An 18,681-nucleotide genomic window follows, 5' to 3' on the forward strand; every position below is an offset into this window, starting at 1 on the left:
TCATCATGGGCAAGTATATTGTTAATGCAAAATCGAAGATGATTGTTTTCATTGCACTATTTTCAAACATTTTCATTTTGCCTAGGCAAGGCTTGCCTTCTGCGTGAGTTCAGTCGTTAAATGCTGGATTAGCGGCTATGCCATTGATTCATAACCTGTAAATTAAATAACGCATTGAATAACTAAAAATTGAGGCGTGAAAACAATTTTGCCAACGCAATCAGGAAGGTACCATCTTTCTGAATGCCCCAGTTTTTCTGTCCTTACGGACGAGTCCCAGTTGCACTAACACTTGGCGACTCCGTTTGGTTCTAGCAGACGCATCAGAGTATCAGCCTGGGTATTTCCTCCCAGAGAGGTCTGGTAAGTATCGCGACACGGTGGATTGGGCAATGAAAATGAGAAACCTTGAAATGTAGAAAATGGTTACAGGGGCCACCTGCATTCGTTATGCATTACTGTGCCCATCAAGACGGGACACAAAGAGTGGAGGAACACCTCTGCCATTGAGTAATCTATGAAATTCATTTCTCGTTCTTTGGGCTCCTTTATACCTGTATTTCCGCGCCCACTCACGTTTTTCAGTCTGTGCGTTTTTTGTCGCAGTCCCTTATTGGTGTGCGTGATATTACAGAATTAGCAGCCAACTATCTCTGCGCTCAACGCTATGAAGACGTCTAGGTCAAATTCGCGCTTAGTAACAAAGCCGGCCTAGAGATGGCGCCAAAATAGTTGCTGTAGAGACAAGATAATTGATGATCTTAAATTGATGGCATTCCTCCTGGAGCGGATGATGGAGCTTGGCTAGAGTTAATATCTTTGAATATGCTGCCACGTGAAAACAACTAACTATGACAGGTTCTATTATCCCTTTGGGCGAAACGTGCGCCCCTCATGTCCTCAATATGGCTGTTTTAGTCATTTATGTCCAGCCATAAAATAAAGAGAATTATCCAATAAGACCCACTGTAGAATCTTCTTAAGATACCGTAAAAACAGCAATAGCCTTACATTCCTGTTTGCGATTTTGATAACTGACGATATAAAGTTGCTTAACCGTTTTTAGATCATCAAACCAGAATGTGTTCATTGCACTGGATAGAAAGGTATGAATTACGTTGTCATTTTCGGCTAGAACCCCATGCAGGCTCCTATAGACGCCACCACGGTATTACCCTGAGTATAAAACTTTGCCATCTTACTTGGGAATTTTACGAAATGAGCCGCGTCTACTTATGTGACATCCGGAACCTCACTCTAGTTTTTTGTTCTTTTTTTTTCATTGCAGTCTTTGAGCCCAGGTAAGTGCTTGCTTAGCCACTTCAAGTGTTACCGCGGAAAACCAAAGATACAGTGAGAGTGTGCGTTCTCATCAGGCACCGTTTCAAATACCTCTCACAGCACGCCGGGCTATCGATACCGTAACGGCGCATGAAATGGCCATACAGACCTATTCTATTTGTCCAGATTGTTAATGTCATTGCGCAAACGTTTAAGCGCGTTAACATGGCGCACACGGACGGATACAGCAGCGACTTGGTGTGTTCTGAGAGCGAAGCCTTTGATTGCGGATACGTGGCACAGAAATCCTCATTCGCCATTAGCCTGTATATGCAATGCGTATGCACACCCTATCTTAGGCCGAAACTGCTTGATCAACATCAGTCTAGAATTAGCCCTAGGCAGGTCTTCTGCCGGGCACTCTCGGCTAAGTGTGTGCCCGTGCGATCTCAAACTTTATGGACACGCAGGCCACGATACGGGTACAGGTAAAGAGTGGCACAGGTGTTGTCAGCCTTATGACCCACCGGTATAAAGGTCTTGCACCATGGGCTTGAAAAACCTGCATGACATGTGGTACAAGTGGTCGTAATTTTAATAAACGTTGTGTGCGTCGCCTGACTTTGCGTCAGTGATTTGAGCAAAGGAGGGGATTTTGGAATTCATAAAGCGCGCTGGCAATACGATTACCAGGACGAAGTAGGATCATGGTGACGACATGCGCTAATGATTGGTGTATGCAGCATTCAACATCGCTTATTCGGGGCAATGAAGGGCGTAATTAGAGTTATTTGCAGGCTAAAGACATTTAGCAGTGCTCCCCAAGTAGCCTATCATCCACTTGTCCCGTATGATATTACAAAGCTTTCCCATCAGCTTTTCTACTCTCATCATTCCACATCACTTTTCACCCCCTTCGGCAACAATTATTTTTCTCTTTGAATCCACTCTGTCGCCTTATGAGAATGTTAGTTATCTTTCCTCCGAATTGCATGCCCCGCGCAAGGTCTTAAATGGGCATCGGCTAGGACAACATAAGCGGGAATTCTGTGATCCCCGCTAGTCCGTTTATTCGGGCTGATATCAACGTGATATATTCTTACTTAGCTATATTTTGAGTGTATCACTGGACTGTTCTCAAGTTTAAAACTCTATCTACATGAAAATAATGTAATATGGCTAGAAAACTACCTTCATTTCAAAGGTTATTAGTAATGCGGTAAAGGAACGTTGAGAGCTCCTTTATAATGCACTTCCACTCATCCTAGCCTACTCTTTTTTTCTTTCTGATGGTCAGGATCTCCACTTTCTTCTTGTGTTAGATAGGCAGAGATTTCTTAGGGTGGAAATAATGATAATTAGTAAAAAATTCAGGGGGCACTTTGACTGTCTAAGTCCGTAGAGGCGAAAGTGTTATCCGCACCACTTTGCCTATGTGACACTGGTGACGTCACTACTGGATGACGTCAGACATAATTAATGACGAAGTAATGACGAAGTAATGACAAATTAATAATTAATGAATAATTACTGGTTGATCCCTCAGCACTAATTGACTTCTAATTAATGGCGCTTAAGCTTCGCCCTTTAAGAGTGGAACGCGACAGCGTGTTGTAGCGCTGCCAGGGAGTCCACGGAACGCCACCATCCGTTCGGCGCGATGCCTCGCCCTTTGAACGCAACGCTTTTTGAGGAAAGGAAATGGCGCTGTAATTCTAGGTCATCTCGATGGACACCTTAACCGCACCGTACAGGAAGGGACGAAGTGGCAGTGAAAGAAGAAAGAGGGGCCGTAATGAAGAAACTGAAAATTGTATTTGAGGAAAGGAAATTACGCAGTAACTGTCTCACATATCTCGGTGGGCACCCGTCAAAACGCGGACACATCTGTCGACACGGCTGCCGACACGGACGCAGACACGGCTGCCGAGGCGGACGCAGACACGGCTGCCGACACGGATTGCTAACGACAGCATGAGGCATTAAAGGCTTTCGCCTTAAAATAGTGATCTGCTCGTAAGAGAGTACAAAAGGTGACATTGATGACACAGGGGGTCAGATCTTGAAACTGGCACACGTACAGCGGTGCTTAAGTTTCGCCAAAAGCGAATTAGAGGCCTACAGCTTCCCCTTCAATGTTTTCGCTCCGCATTATTCACCGCCGCTGCCCTCCATAGAACTTCCCAGCGACCACGTGAGAGGAAATTTCGGAACTAATCGTGCAGGGAGGACCACAACTACAGAGCGAAGATCGTGGCTATCGTTTTCTGCCTCCTGCTACTGGGCTTTACGGGACTCTTTACCTACTCCGTGATGCTATCGATCGACGGTGAGAGCCACTTCAGAAACCTTACTAACTACGAACTTCGAATGAACAGCCTACATGTGTACAACGTCAATGAAACGGGTATGCTTTGATCCTGGCACACAGAGTTCGCTTCAGGTAAACCCACTCCAGTATAGAATTCACACCTTTCTCGTTGTATTTCGAGCGTTCCTGTGCTGCTCCTTACGTATCTACCTTTGTGTTTGGGCGCCTAATACAGTGAGTGTTGATAAACTCATCATATGTGCTAAAATGAAGCAAAAAAAGTAATTCGCTTTAATTGCAACGTACGCTGTGAGGAAGTGGTTTTTACCTGTCCGGCAGGGTGGCACCTAAAGCTAGGAAGATTCAAGGACGCGAACATCAAAAAGCGTTCCTCGCCCTTTTCGAAATAACGCCATGCCAGTCTTGCGCCTCGTGCTTGTGAGTCACATTCTATTGCCTAAAATGCAACGCAGATGACGACTACATAGATGTCAATGACGTGGACGGCGACGAGACTACGCGGATACACTACAGGAGCGTGCAGGTCACCCCGAGAGTCGCTAGGCCTACGCGATCTGAACGTCCCGACCGAAATATAGACAACTCTCCGACGCTGTCAGTAGGTGGAGATACTACGTCATACGAGCCAGGCACCCTGACAACCCTGCCACCGGTTCCGGGCTCAGGCGGAGGAGACGTTCCAGCGCCCCCTGTGCCTCCACAACCCTTTCCTCTACATCTATCCAGTGAGTGAGTGTTTTACTACAGCAACCTCATTAGTATACTTTGTAGAGATAATTCCTCGAGTGATCTTGTAATTCATGTCCGTGTCTTGTAGAAAGTTGGGCGAACATGGAACGAGGCACGCAGAGAACAAGTGGATATGCTGCCTTCACTAGTGAGGCTAGTGCCCCACAGTAGAGCAGAGGCATCTTCTCGCATTTAAAATACGATTATACGAAGCTGTATGGTGACAAACGAATGCAATAAAAACCAATACGAGCGCGCACATCCGAGAACCGTGGAAAAAACGCGCTTGCGCGATGGCGCTCAGTGAAGCTATTGCACGCGGCACGCCAGTTTTTCTCGTTATCCTTCAGTATCGAGTTCCTATGCTGCACATTTTAGTGGAGCCCAATTGTGGTAGCAACGTCACATTATTTGTGCATCTGCCACCGTGGATGCTCAATGGCTGAATGGCACACGTACGCGACGGAGATCGGTGCACGCTCCTGTTTCGTTCTCAAATATCGGATACTGCGGGAAAACGAGTAAGTTGCGTTTAGAATGAAAAACAAAAGCGACTTGCGACTGTTATGAGTGTAGCAAGCATATCATATTACAAAGTTTATTTCGTACAGTTAGCCCTAACGTTTAACTGACTAGCACCTGACGCCGGAACAGCTAAGTGAAAGACACGCTCTGAGTTTAGGCATTTAAACAATGCTCTGCGTCAATACCCACAGCCCAATTGGCCTACTTTAACATAGTTCAACAGACTACAGTCGAATACAACTCAAGAACGGATCGGCTGCCACCCCTCAAGTGAGGCCCTTCGAGCAATGGCTGGACTGATTTTTATGACGATGCGGTTAAGTGAATTTAAAGAAAGCACCTGCGACGCGGCTATAGGGGTCTGGTAAGTGCAAAAGCAATGGAAAGGATGCGTTCACAAGCAGGATTAGTACACATGACATCGCTAGAAACCAAACAAACTAATGGCGTCCTGCGGCGGAAGATCGTTCTTTATGAAGTGTGAATAATACTGGGATTTGCAGGAGAGGTAGACGATGGTGCTGACGCAGGAGGCTGACGCAGAACTGGCCCAACAAGCTACGCTTCTTCAATACTACAGGAGTCTACCCGCGACAAATTGATATAGTCGTAGGCATTGCCTGGAGGGCCTCATTTCAAGTGTGTTTGCAACTTCGCTCTCGGGTACTATCCGACTGTCATCGACAGGCGCCACCTCCGCTCACAAAAAAAAAATCTAAAACGCAGTGCACCGTATTGGATATGTAATGAATAGATGTTACTTGGCTTACGGCTCAGTTCCGGACCTGTACCAGTTATCACCGACCTAGCTACTGCATAGTACTAGCTGGACGGGTGGCAGACTGAAAACTGTCTGTAAAGGCAGTGGGGGATCCTTGCTCGATGCACAACTTTGTCCCAGCGTAAAACGCCCCGAATTAGTCCCCAATAGCTCGTTCCCGCGTTTAAGTGCTTTTTAGCAGAAGCACTCGATTTAACCTCTCCAGCTGAGTCCACATTTCGTTGGAAATCCATAAGCACCAAGCAGCAAAAGTAACAGGCCCAAAATTGGAAATTCATTGGCTCGAAGGAAAACGAGGATGTGCTGATGGAGAGCAAGATCTGAAGAGCGAAATTTTTGAGATTATTAAATATGCAAGGACACTAATCGCTTAGACGCGCAGAAATGTCACTTAGGCGCTTTTGTAGACTGTGGTTATGATAAGCATTGCCGTTCGTGATTACAACGTTACTTGCCCATCGACATAAGAGTGGCCTCGCATGTAAATGTTAGATTGTAGCCCGTTCCTCAAGTCCTGCATAACGTACGCTTATGGGGTGAGGAACAAGAGGCTAGCTTGCTTTCACTAGTCCTCGCCTCACAATTTCGCATTTCCGCGCAGTTCTTCGACCTGGCGTCTCTACGCATCACCTTGCACGATCCAAAGCCACTCGACACCCATCTTCATGACCTCCTCAGCAGATATGCGTGCTAAGGACAAAGACGTTGGACAGCATATGCCAGGGTCTCCAGTGGGCGGCAAGCTCTGCCTGCTCAGTGGCATCGGAAAGCACCCATCCCCCCTCTACACACACCCCAACAAATAACGCCTGTACAGTGTGCATACGATATTGGGCAGTGCTGCCCGCACTGATCGATACAGAACTGCTTCCGAGGCATCGCGAGTTCTGCGGCTGTGTCTACACGTCTTCTTGCAACTCTTATTACTGCTTCGTGCGCATTACATAGTTTACATATGGTATGTCTATGTTTTATATTTAGCACCGCAATCTGTGTAAGATGTGAAGGCCCTACCGGCGAGTACTCCGCTCTTCTCCTTTAAGTGTCAGAGCAATGTACTGACCTATAAGCCACGCATTACAGAATCACTCGACCTCCTCTCGAAGTCTAGATTGCGATTTGTTTTCATTATTTCGACTATGCTTACTAATGCATTGCCATGCTCATCACCTCGTTATGGATGACTGCTGGCAGACTCCAAAGGTTTGCTTCAGCTTTAAACCACAAATTCATTCATTGTACGGACGAGTGTCGTACATAGCATGCAAGTGGTAACTAATGGACTATTGTGTTGTTGTTTGCAGAATAAATCGTAAACAGTTTGTGTGCAAAAGGATATTAGCTGGGCTACGTCCACTAGGGCCGCCGCGGTGGCTCAGCGGTTATGGTGCTCGACTGCTGACCCAAAAGACGCGGGTTCGATCCCGGCCGCGGCGGCTACCATTTCTTTGGAGGAGAAATTCTAGAGGCCCGTGTACTGTGCGATGTCAGTGCACGTTAAAGAACGCCAGGTGGTTAAAATTTCCGGATCCCTCCACTACGGCGTCTCTCATAGCCTTAGTCGCTTTAGGACGTTAAACCCCATAAACCAAACCAAATGTCCACTAGGCGAAAAAAAAACTCCCACTGATGTCTGCAATCAGTTCTGTCCTGCGCCCAGGCGCCGCCACACAACTCCAGTGTGCTTTTTACCCCTTTTCCATGGTAACACAGGCGCCTCACTGACATATCGACGACGGTCCTTGGAAACACTATACACTTGAAAATAACTTCCTTCAAACAGCGTGAAGCGTCTATTGTATGCTCTCCTGCATTATAAATTAATAATTTCGCCAACCGTACACCAGCAGCACACCGGCGAAAACGAAACAAATACAACCTTATTTCTAGCGCGGTGAAACGCTTAAAACTTGAGAGCACGAAAGTCAGGCTCAGCCCTTTATGAACTACGGACATTATAGCCATGCTTTACACTTTTCCTTTTGTGTCTAGGCAATCTATGGAATGAAGTGTACAACCACCTCAATCTCCTTTTGTCTGTGGATGGTCTACAGACTCTACCACAAGGCCGAAGCGTGGCCTTGTGGTAGAGCATCCGCCTCGCATTCTGGAGGTGCTGGGTTCGATCCCCAGTGCTGCCGGGTACCCACCGGTTTCTTTAATGGGTAGAAGATTTCCCCTGGCCTGGTGCTCGGCTCTTCTAGGGTGAAATGCTTGGGAAAAGGGTCTTAGACCAAAGTCGTGGCCTAGTGGTTTGAGCGCCCGTCTCGGAAAAGGAGATTGTACATGTGTTCATAAAGAACACATGTACAATCTCCGGCATACCATTTATAACAGAGACAGGATTCGTACAAACTACGGAACACAAAAGTTAACATATCAGATTCCTGACTTCTTGAATAAGCACGCCATGGTTATGAATATCATTACTGACAGTTCTTCAGCTCTAGCCTTTAAAAGAAACATTAACACATTTTTTTGAGCACACAATTTTGACTATTTCCTTTTTTTTCTGGGTTCCAAGTAGACACCAGATGGTTTTTGTTGTGAATGTTTTATTGTTCCCGCTTGTTTATTTTCTCTGCCTATTACTACATGCGATTTATTTTGGCTGTTTGTTTCATCGCAGTATGACTTAGCCCTGTATGCTATGCTGTATTAATGTGTTCCTTTTATGTTGATCGAAACTTTGTTTAACGATCTGATTGTACCTGCTGTTGAGTGATGTGTTTGGGAAGGGGGAAGGGGGCCGACACTGAGTCAGGCATTAATTTGCCTTTATGTCTGCCTCCTAGGCACCTATTACTGCTGCCTGAATAAAATGACTTTTACTTTGACTTTGACTTTGAAAAAAATATGCACTAAAGTCCTTAAGAGCTTTATAATGCCTCTCTATGGACAGTCCATAGATTATCATTAGGCTAAAGTCTATAAAAACCTTAATTTCCTTTTGTTTATAGAAAGTCTATACACCATATATGGACCAAAGTCTATACTGACTTAATTTCCGGTTGTCTATGGGCAGTATATAGCGTATCTATGGACTAAAGTCTAAAACACTCTTAATTTCCTTTCAATTATAGACAGTATATAGACTATGGACTAAAGGCTATAACCGGCTTACTTTCATTTCTTCTATAGACCATCAATAGACTAAAGATTAACTGCCATAATTTCCTTTTGACTATAGGCGCACTATAGACTGCAGTCTTTAACAGCCTTAATTTTCTAGTGTCTATAGGCTGTCTATACACTATGTATAGACTAAAGTCTATAGCTCTCTTAAATCGATTTCAACCATACATAGAATGAAGGCCCACACAACCAACCTTGATTTATTCTAATCACAAAGTGAACAAGGGAGAGGAAAACGTCACGGTGTTCGGCAACCACCCAGAGGCTTTCGTCTTCATTGTTCACTTCGTGCTTATCAAGAACAGTCCCACCAATCTCCCTCTACCATGGAATCGATTTATTGTGTGCATTGATTGTTGTTCTCGCTCACTCAGCCGCCACATACCACTAAGATTTTATTCTTTCCCCTAAATTATCTTCTTCTTTTAAATTTCTTTTCTTTCTGAATTTCTCGGCTCTTCTGCTTTTTTTCATAACGACGTCATCCCCTCTCGAGACAGTCGCATCCGAAGCGCGCAGGCACGCACCGCCGCCCACGCATGAGAAGAAGACGAAATCTGGACGAAGCGTGGCGATCCCGCCCATCGAGCGCCATTTGTTCCGTCAGTATAGCTGATCCTACAGCATATATGCTGCTTGCGTCCTTCAGGATAGCCTCTAACATCCCCTCCTTTCTACTGACGCAACCACCCTCATCGCCAGATTCTTCCGGGAGAATTCTTAGGTCTCGATCCACCGATCCTCCGACGGCGCCACGCCGCCTCGCCAAGCAGCAACACAGGTGAACGGAGCGTAGGTTTCCGCCTTCAACATTTCAAGCTCTGTTTGCACGTTCAAAGATCACGGGATAAAACAATCATGCGCTAAGCTTCGTTCTCACTGCTCCGTAGACTGCGGGACATGATCGGGTGCCTACACATCACAGGCGAGCACTAATTCGTTGGTTTTTCATTTCACTAGCATCCATGGATTCTGGCCCCGATTAATTTATGATATGGCGCTTTGTTGCATTTCATCAAGGAGGCATCACCTCGACAGCATTACGGAGGTGCCTGCCTCCTGTCCGTTTCGAAAGGTCGAATGCGACAAAGACGCCCCCTCCTTGCCTGCCTGTTCTAATGATGGTGTAGCCAGACGAAATGACCCACTGGAACAAACTGACAAGTCTTCGTTATGCCTCAAAAGATCTCCGCAACCGCCACAAAGATGTTAAAGCGGTCCGCTAGGAAGTCTGAAATCATGTGGATCAGGACAGTTCTGGCCTCAACACTGAGCAACAGCACGATGATATTCGTAGCGGGCTCGGGGCTTAAAACGTTACCTCTTTCATTTGCTAATAGTTTGTGTGTTCTCAACAGCCCGTGCGTCACCGCAACTTAACCAACTTTCTATTTGTGCGATTAATGCGGTGGCGATCACGTAACGTGCAGCCGTAACTTTGCTAACCGGCTGGAACTGGAACAATCAGGTGCGCTAGCGTGCTCAAGATGGCTTTAGTAGCATATTACGCATTATCCTTACAACGAAAGCACCTCCTAATCTTCCAGGATGAGCGCATTTCCTCGAGATGCCCCCAGTCTAAGGTATAGTGTTAAAAGGGGGAAAGTATAAATGCTTCGTATGGATCCACTTGAGATCGATACGCGCTGTGTTCCTGCGCCACTGTCGTGTTCCATGTTCTTTGTACTGCTTCCAATTAGAGCAGCACAGTAACAGGCCTGAGGACTCACTACGTCCCTAACTGCTCTCAAGGTTGCCTGCCCAAATCATGTACTGCCGCAGTTTTATTATTGAACCAGTTGTAGTTTTCAGCGGTCACATTTGTGCAGGGTTCTTCCTGTCGCTGATTTTTCGGCTTACCTCCTAGGGGCCGGTGGTAATAGCCTTCTGGAGTTGCTCCGAACGCTGTCCGTACAACTGGCTTCTAGCACAGCGTCGTCATGGGCAAGTATATTGTTAATGCAGAATCGACCGAGAGGTTTACGTTATCCGATTTTCAAACATTTCCATTTAATGTCCAACATTGTTGCACAAAAAGTTTTGAAAGCTGAAAATTTTTAGGATACTGGTGTGGTTATATTGAAGGTAATGGTCCATTTTTCTGATATGTAGCCAAATCTCTCTTTTAAAGGGATTCCGTAGATCGCATCGGATAGTTAAGACTGTCATAAAAAAACAAATGAGGCACGCGTTTGCCGAGGGCTATGATACCATAGAAAAAAAAGTGCAAGATTGCCATCGGGAGATCGGTGGATATATTGATTGTTATATGGAAATGTTGCATTATATGAAAAGATTGCGTTCAACAAAGGTTTCTCGCTTAAATATGCTTCTATACATAACTGTTGGGTAGGTTACCTAAGGGAGCCGTACCCTCTGTATTAGCTCTGTCGTTAAAGGCGTTAAATGGCATTGATGCATTAGCCGTAATGTTAATAACACATCCAATACCTAAAAACCGAGGTGTCACAGCAATTTGACAACGCAATCAGGAATGACCATCTTCATGAATTCCCCAATGCTGCTGTCTCTGTTCGCGAGTCCCAGTCGTACTAACACTTGGTAACTGCTTTTCCTTCCAGGAGACCTACCAGGGTTTCCGCCTGGATTGCTCCTCGCAGAGGGGTCCGGTAAGTGTCTCCACAAGGTGGACTGCGCATTGAAAATGTGATTCCTCGAAATGTAGAGGGTAGTTACAGGGAGCTCGTGTGTTCTTTATGCAATACAGCACACATCAAAACGGTACACAACGAAGAGAAGACGAAGGACACAACTGATATTTAGTACTTTACTAAATTCATTTGTCGTTCTTTGGGCTCTTTTATGCGTGAACTACAATGCCCGCTCACGTTTGTCAGACTCTTCGTTTTTTCCCGTTGTCCCGAGTTGGTGTGCGTAATAGTACAGTATGAGGAGCCAACTATCCCGGCGCTCTACGCTATTGAAGGCATCTAGGTCAGCAGGCTAGCTGAATTCGCGCTTAGTAACAAAGCCGGCCTAGAGATGGCGCCAAAATAGTTCCTGTAGAGATTGAAGATAATTGATGATCTTAAATTGATTCGGAAGCTACGAATCAAAAATGACACACGGTTTAGTATGGTAAGGTCAACAGCTAATTAGGTGCGCACTTCAATTTTCATTTCCGTTTCAGTTTACAGTCTAAGCGTGGTTTTTAAGGCCAAGCAGGCGTCAGAGAAAGATCGGCTAAATCGATGGTTGTGGACATTCGTACCAGCGCACTGAAACTTGTGGAGCACTCTGGGCGAGGACTAACAGCACAATGAGACATCGCCGCCCGTATGTTGTCCGACGTCTCCTCGTTTTCCACCGAATGGCTTCGATCGTACTGATGGCATTCCTCCTAGAGCGGATGGTGCAGCTTCGTTAGAGTTAGTGTTTTTGAATATACTACCACGTGAAAACATTAAACTTGTAGAAGGTCTATTATCCCTTTGGGTGAAACGTGCGCCCTCGACGATATTTCATACGGCTGTTTTAGTCCTTTCTCTTCGGCTTTAAAATCAAGGGAATTACCCGTTAAGTGCTACTGTAGAATGATCTTAATTTACCGTAAAAACAGTACAAGCCTTACGTTCGTTTTTGCGATTTTTATAAGTAACCATATGAAGTCGCTTCACCACTTTACATCAACAAACCAGAATGCCTTCATTGCACTGCATGGGAAGATGTGAATTCCATTGCGATTTTTTACGGCTGCAACCCCATTCAGGCTCCTAGAGACGCCACCAGTGTATTATCCTTAGTATGAAACTCGGCCACTTAACTTAGTTGAGCAATTTTTCGAAATGATTCCCATCTGGTTGTGTGACATTCGGAACCTGACGCTACTTTTTTTTTCATTCCAGCGCTAGAATCCAGGTAAGTGCTTGCTTAGCTACATCAAGCATTACCGCTTAAAAACACAGATACAGTGAGAGAGTGTGTTCTCATCAGGCACCGTTTCCACTACCTCTCCCAGCCCGCCAGGTTATCGATGTCGTAGCAGTGCACGAAATGGCGCTGCGGAGCGAAATTTTTCATTTCGCTAGTTTGTGAGATTCACTACGCAAACGTTTAAGCGCGTTAACATGGCGCACATGGACGGATAATCAGCGACTTGGTGTGTCCCGAGAGCAAAGCCTTTGATTGCGGATACCTGGAGCAGAAATCCACTTCCGCCAATTAACCTGTATGTGCAATGCATATGCGCACGCGATCGTAGACCGAAACTGCTTGATCAACATCAGGCTAAAATTAGCCCTAGGCAGGCCTTGTATCCGCCACCCTAGGCGAAGTGTGTACCCATGCGATCTTAAACCTTTAGGCCACGCGGATCACGATGTGCGTGCAGTTAAAAGACCGACACAGGTGCCGTCAGCCCTTTGTCCCAACGACGTAAAGGTTTTACACCAGTGGCTAGAATAACCTGAACGAAATGTGATACAAGTGGACGTGATTTTGGTAATCGTTGTGTGCGTCACCTAACCTAACCTAACCTAACCTCACCTAACCTAACCTAACCTCACCTAACCTAACCTCACCTAACCTACAGCTTTCTTTCAATGCTTTCGCTCCGCATCATTAACCGTCGTTGCCCTCCATAGAGCTTCGCAGCAACCACGTGAAAGGATATTTCGGAACTAATTGTGCAGGGATGACCACAACCACAGAACGAAGATCTTGGCTGTCCTTTTCTGCCTCCTGCTACTGGGCTTTACGGGACTCGTTACCTACACCGTGTTGCTATCGATCGACGGTGAGAACCACTTCAGGAACCTCACTACGAACATCGAATGAGCAGCGTACATGCGTACAACGTTAGAGGAACGGATATAATTTGATACTGCCACACTTTGATACACTTTGATACAATTTGATACACTTTGATACTGGCACACAACGATCGCTTCAAGTTTTTTTGCCCCTTTTAGGCAAATCCTCTCCAGTATAAAATTGACACCTTTATCTCTGTATTTCGAGCGTTCCTGTGCTGCTCCGTTCAAAATATAAAGCTAACAACTCCAAGCAACTCCACTATCTGTGCATAGAGCTATTGCGGTTAAGACTGCCAGGAAGCCGTAGGCTATGACATTTGCGACTCCTTTGTCACATCGCCACGGGAAGCGTTCATTCATGAAAACGGCAATATTCAGACCGTTTATTTCAGTAACCTGCCCTTTTTTTGAAGTTCAAGAAAAGGGCATGTTTCATGGGCGTTGACGTAAGCGAGCGATTACACTGTAGCGCTACCTTTGAGAGCTGCCAATAGTATGGCCCTGCAAGCCTCCACTTGTTCCACATGATCAAAACAATTTTTTTTGCGTACTCTCAACAAAAGTCTATCAATCGCGAGACGGCCCACTTATGGTACTGCAATGGTACTGCAACTGATGGTACTGCAATGAGAAACGAGCAGAACAGGACGCATAAACAAGAGAAGAAATTCAAACGGCCGAGGCTGGAGGCCTAAGCAGTGCGAATAGTATCTGGCTTTGAAGGAGGTGAAGGATTCTCCCCCCAAGGCCTTGCACCAACAGGCCCAACAAGCTACGCTTCGTCGTCCCTCGTGATACCTTGATTTTGATTGTTTTTTTTTATTTATATGGGCATTTCTGTTCATAGAATTTCATGGCGCAAGGAATTTTTCTTTTACGGAAGGTCGAGTCACATTAATTTTCCAAACATATGGCTCCAAAAAGAGCCGATCACCAGGCTATGTAAGGTAATCCTCATTTTTACTGGAAACCGCATCCGAGTTGGATGCTCAAAACTAATATCTACCGTTGTGTTTGTGCGCCTAATATAGTGAGTCTTGCTAAACTCTCATTATGCGAAAAAATGAAGCAAAAAAAGTAACTCGCATGAATTGCAACGTACGCTGTGAGGAAGTGGTCTTTTCTTTTCCGGCAACGCGGCAGCTAAAGCCAGGAAGACCAAAGGACACGAACGTGAACATTCCGTGCTTTTTCCGAAACAACGCCTTCCATGTCCTACGCCTTTTGCTGTGAATCACATTCTACTGCCTAAAAATGTAACGCAGATGACATCATGGACGTCAATGACGTGGACGGCGACGAGACTACGCCGATCCGTTACAGGACTGTACAGGCCACCCCAAAAGTCTCTCCGTCTACGCAATCTCGACCTCAAGACCGAGCATCAGACACCGCTCCGACGCCGCCGGTAGGTGGAGATACTACGTCATACGAGCCAGGAATCCTGACAACCCTTCCACCGGTTCCGGGTACAAACCGAGGAGACGTTCCAGCACCACCAGTGACGCCCTAACCCTTTCCTCGACAACCGTCCTGTGAGTGGGCGTGTTACTGTGACCACCTCATTAGCATACTTTATAGAGATAAATGCTCAAGTGGGGTTCTAATTCCCCTGCCTTGTAGAAAGTTGGGCGAACAAAGACGAGGCACGCAGTGAACAAGTGGATATGCTGCCTTCAACTGTGCTGCTTGTGTCCCACAGTAGAGAATTGATGTCACATATAAAATACCAATATGCGGAACTGTACGATGATAAACTAATGTAAGGAAATCCAGTACAAGCGCACACGTCCAAGAAACCTGGAAAAAACGCGACTGCGCTATGACGTTCCGTGAAGCCACTGTACTCGGCGCGTCAGTTTTTTTTGTCCTTGTCATTCAGTTAGCGTGTTCCTGTGTTGCACATTTTAGTCGCTTCCAGTCGCGGTAACAGCATCACGTTATTTGTGCATCTGCCAGAGTGGTTGTTCAGGGCTTCAATGTCACACGTACATGACGGAGCTCGGTGCACGTTCCTGTTTCCTTTAGCGTCATATGGAACTTTAGCGTCTTATGGAAATATTTCTTCATCCAGAGCCAGACCTACGGCATGGTAGTAAAGTATGCGTTCCCAGGAACACACTAGACAATACAAAGCGCAAAAGCGACAGGACGAATGAAGAAACCACACGGACAAGGCGCTTTCTCCGTGTGGTTTCTTCGTTCGTCCTGGCCCTTTTGCGCTTTGTATCATCTAGTCATGTAGCAACTCGCCCACCAACCGATTCTTCTTAGGAACACACTGCAGTTTTTCACATATTTGGTCTTTATCCCTTTAAAAAGCCGAGATCGCAAAAAATATTCACAAACTGCAGCCTTTGAGACATTCACAGCGCCTTTCCATTCCTGATAACTCCCCCCCCCCCCCCGCCCACTTATATCATGAGAGTACAAAGGTATCGTTCTCGACGTTGCAAACAAATTGACGATTAGGAAGCGATACAGCTATCTCGTTCGCAGTCGTGTGCCAGACAGCCCCTACTTCTTTCACCCGCCACTGTGGCTGAGTGGTCAAGGCGCTTGTCTACCACCCGGAGTACCCGGTTTCGAACCCGACCGCAGTGGCCGCGCTTCGATTGAGGCGAAACGCAAAAGGCGCCCGTGTGCTGTGCGATGTCAGTGCACGTTAAATACCCCCAGATGATCGAAATTATTCCGGAGACCTCCACTACGGCACCTCTTTCACTCTCTTCTTTAAATCCCACCTTCCTGCACTCCCTTACGGCGTGGTTCAAATGTCCCAACGATATATGTATGACAGATACTCTGCCATTTCCTTTCCTCAAATACCAATTATTATTATATTATTATTTAGCCAACGACAATAAGGAACTAAGATCTGCGAAATAATGGACTAAACGTACAAGACTTGTACACAAGGAGAGAAAGAGAAACTGCTTAATGAGCATCATTCCACTCTTGTGCGTTGAAACCATTGTGTGCTGTGCGATGTCAGTGCGCGTTAATGAACTCCAGGTGGTCGAAATTTCCGGAGCCCTCCACTACGGCGTCTCTCATAGCCTTAGTCGCTTTGGGACGTTAAACACCATAAACCAAACCAAAACCATTGCTGTCGGGAAGAAAAGAAGATGCCGTCGTCCATTTGCACCTCCTGAATGGAAGAACGGTGGCCGATCCATTACTGGGAGGAAAATGAGAATGGGCTGATGAAGAGCAAAAGCTGCAGAGAGAGATTTGAGTGGTTATTAAATAAGCAAGGACACTATATCTCTTAGAGGCGCAAAAAGTAGATTTGTTTTCTGTTGCAGTTTATGTTATTACAACTTTAGATGACCATCGTCATATGAGTGGCCTCGCGTGTAAATGTAAGATTCTAGCCCGTTCCTGAAGTCCTGCATAACGTACGCTCACGGGGTGAGGCATAGCAGGCTAGCTTGCTTTTACTAGTCCTCTTCTCGCAATTGCGCGCTTCCACGCAGTTCTTCGACCTTTCGTCTCTACGCACCACCTTGCAAGATCCAAAGCCACTCGACACCCATCTGAATGACCTCCTCAGCAGATGTGTGCCAAGGACAAAGACGTTGGACAGCATCTGCGAAGGTTACCAGTGGGTGGCAAACTCTGCCGGCTCAGTGGCGTCGGAAAGCACCCCTCTCCCCTCCAACTTCACAGAGCCCAAGAAAAAGCACCTGTACAGTGTGTATACGAATGCGGCACTGGGCAATGCTGCCCGCTCTAATCGTGACAGATCTGCTTCCGACGTATTGCGAGTTCTGCGGCTGTGTCTACACGTTTTCTTGCAACTCTTATTGCAGCTTTATGCACAATACATTGTTTTACGCATGGTATGCCCATGTTTTATATTTCGCACCGCAATTTGTATAACATGTGAAGGCCCTACCGGCGAGTGTTCCTCTTTTCTCTTTGAATTGTCAGCACAAGGGGTTGACCTATGACGCATATAACACAATCACATATGTCTGCTCGAAGAGAGGAGTGCGATTCGTTTTCGTTATTTCGATATGCTTATTAATACATTGCCATGCTCATCGCCTCTTTATGGATAGCTGCTGGCACACTTCAAAGGTTTGCTTCAGCTTTAAACCGCAAATTCATTCACTGAAGGGACGGATGTCGTACATAGCGTCCAAGTAGTAACTCGGGGACTATTCTGTTGTTGTGTGCCGAATAAATTTTAAGCTGTTTGTGAGCAAAATGATATTAGCTGGGCTACGTCCACTAGAGAATAAAACCTCGTGCTGATGTCTGCAATTAGTTCTGTCCTGCGCCCAGGCGCAGCCACGCAACTCCAGTGCGCTTTTTACCCCTTTCCCGAGGTAACACAGGAGCCTCACTGACGTCTTGACGACGGCCCTTGGAAGAAGTATACACGTGACAGTAACTTGCTTCAAACAATCAGTTTCAGTAAATCGCCTGTTGTTTGCTCCCCAGCATTAAAAACTAAGAGCTCCGCCATCCGTAAACCTGCAGCACAGCGGCGAAAACGAAACAAAAACCATCTTATTTCTATCGCAGTGACACGTTTGAATCTTGAAAAAAGGACAAAAGTCTGGCTCAGCCCTTTATAAAAATGGTCTGTAGACTTTCTATGGAAATTATAGCCATGCTTTAGACTTTTCCTTTTGTGTCTAGACCATCTCTGGAATGAAGTGTATAACCGCCTTAATTTCCTTTTGTCTGTAGATGGTTTAGAGACACTCTATACATTGAAGTCCTCAAGAGCGTCAATACTTCTATAGACTATCTTTAGAATAAAGTCTAACAACCTTAATTTCCTTTTGTCCATAGACTATCTGTAGACTGAAGTCTCTAACAGCCTTAATTTTCCTTTCTCTGTAGGCACTCTACAGACTATGACTAACGTCCATAACACTCCTTTATAATTTCCTTTCATCTATAGACAGTCTATAAATTATGGACTAAAGTCTATAACCTGTTTGCTTTTCCTCCGACTATAGACCGTCTATAGACCATCCATACACTAAAGACTATTGACTGCCTTAATTGCCTTTCCTCTATAGACGGCTTACAGACTGAAGTCTATGACAACATTCATTTTCTTTTGTCTACAGGCGGTCTCTCTTAATTTCGTTCCATCGATA

The 18,681-nt window shown here is 45.7% G+C and overlaps 1 protein-coding gene across 1 annotated transcript; it reads left to right on the top strand.

The window, feature by feature from the left end:
• The first annotated feature begins 5 nt into the window (after positions 1–5).
• LOC149331566 (uncharacterized) lies at positions 6–15,071 on the top strand. Its single transcript, XM_089557370.1, has 5 exons — positions 6–9; positions 1,289–1,301; positions 3,507–3,610; positions 4,066–4,338; positions 14,824–15,071. The coding sequence occupies exons 1-5, from the start codon at positions 6–8 to the stop codon at positions 15,069–15,071; spliced, it is 642 nt and encodes a 213-aa protein (XP_089413496.1).
• Positions 15,072–18,681: the final 3,610 nt, after the last annotated feature.

The sequence above is a fragment of the Amblyomma mixtum genome, chromosome 8 (assembly GCF_055824585.1).
Source record: "Amblyomma mixtum isolate Tamu chromosome 8, ASM5582458v1, whole genome shotgun sequence".
Taxonomy (NCBI): Eukaryota; Metazoa; Arthropoda; class Arachnida; order Ixodida; family Ixodidae; genus Amblyomma; species Amblyomma mixtum.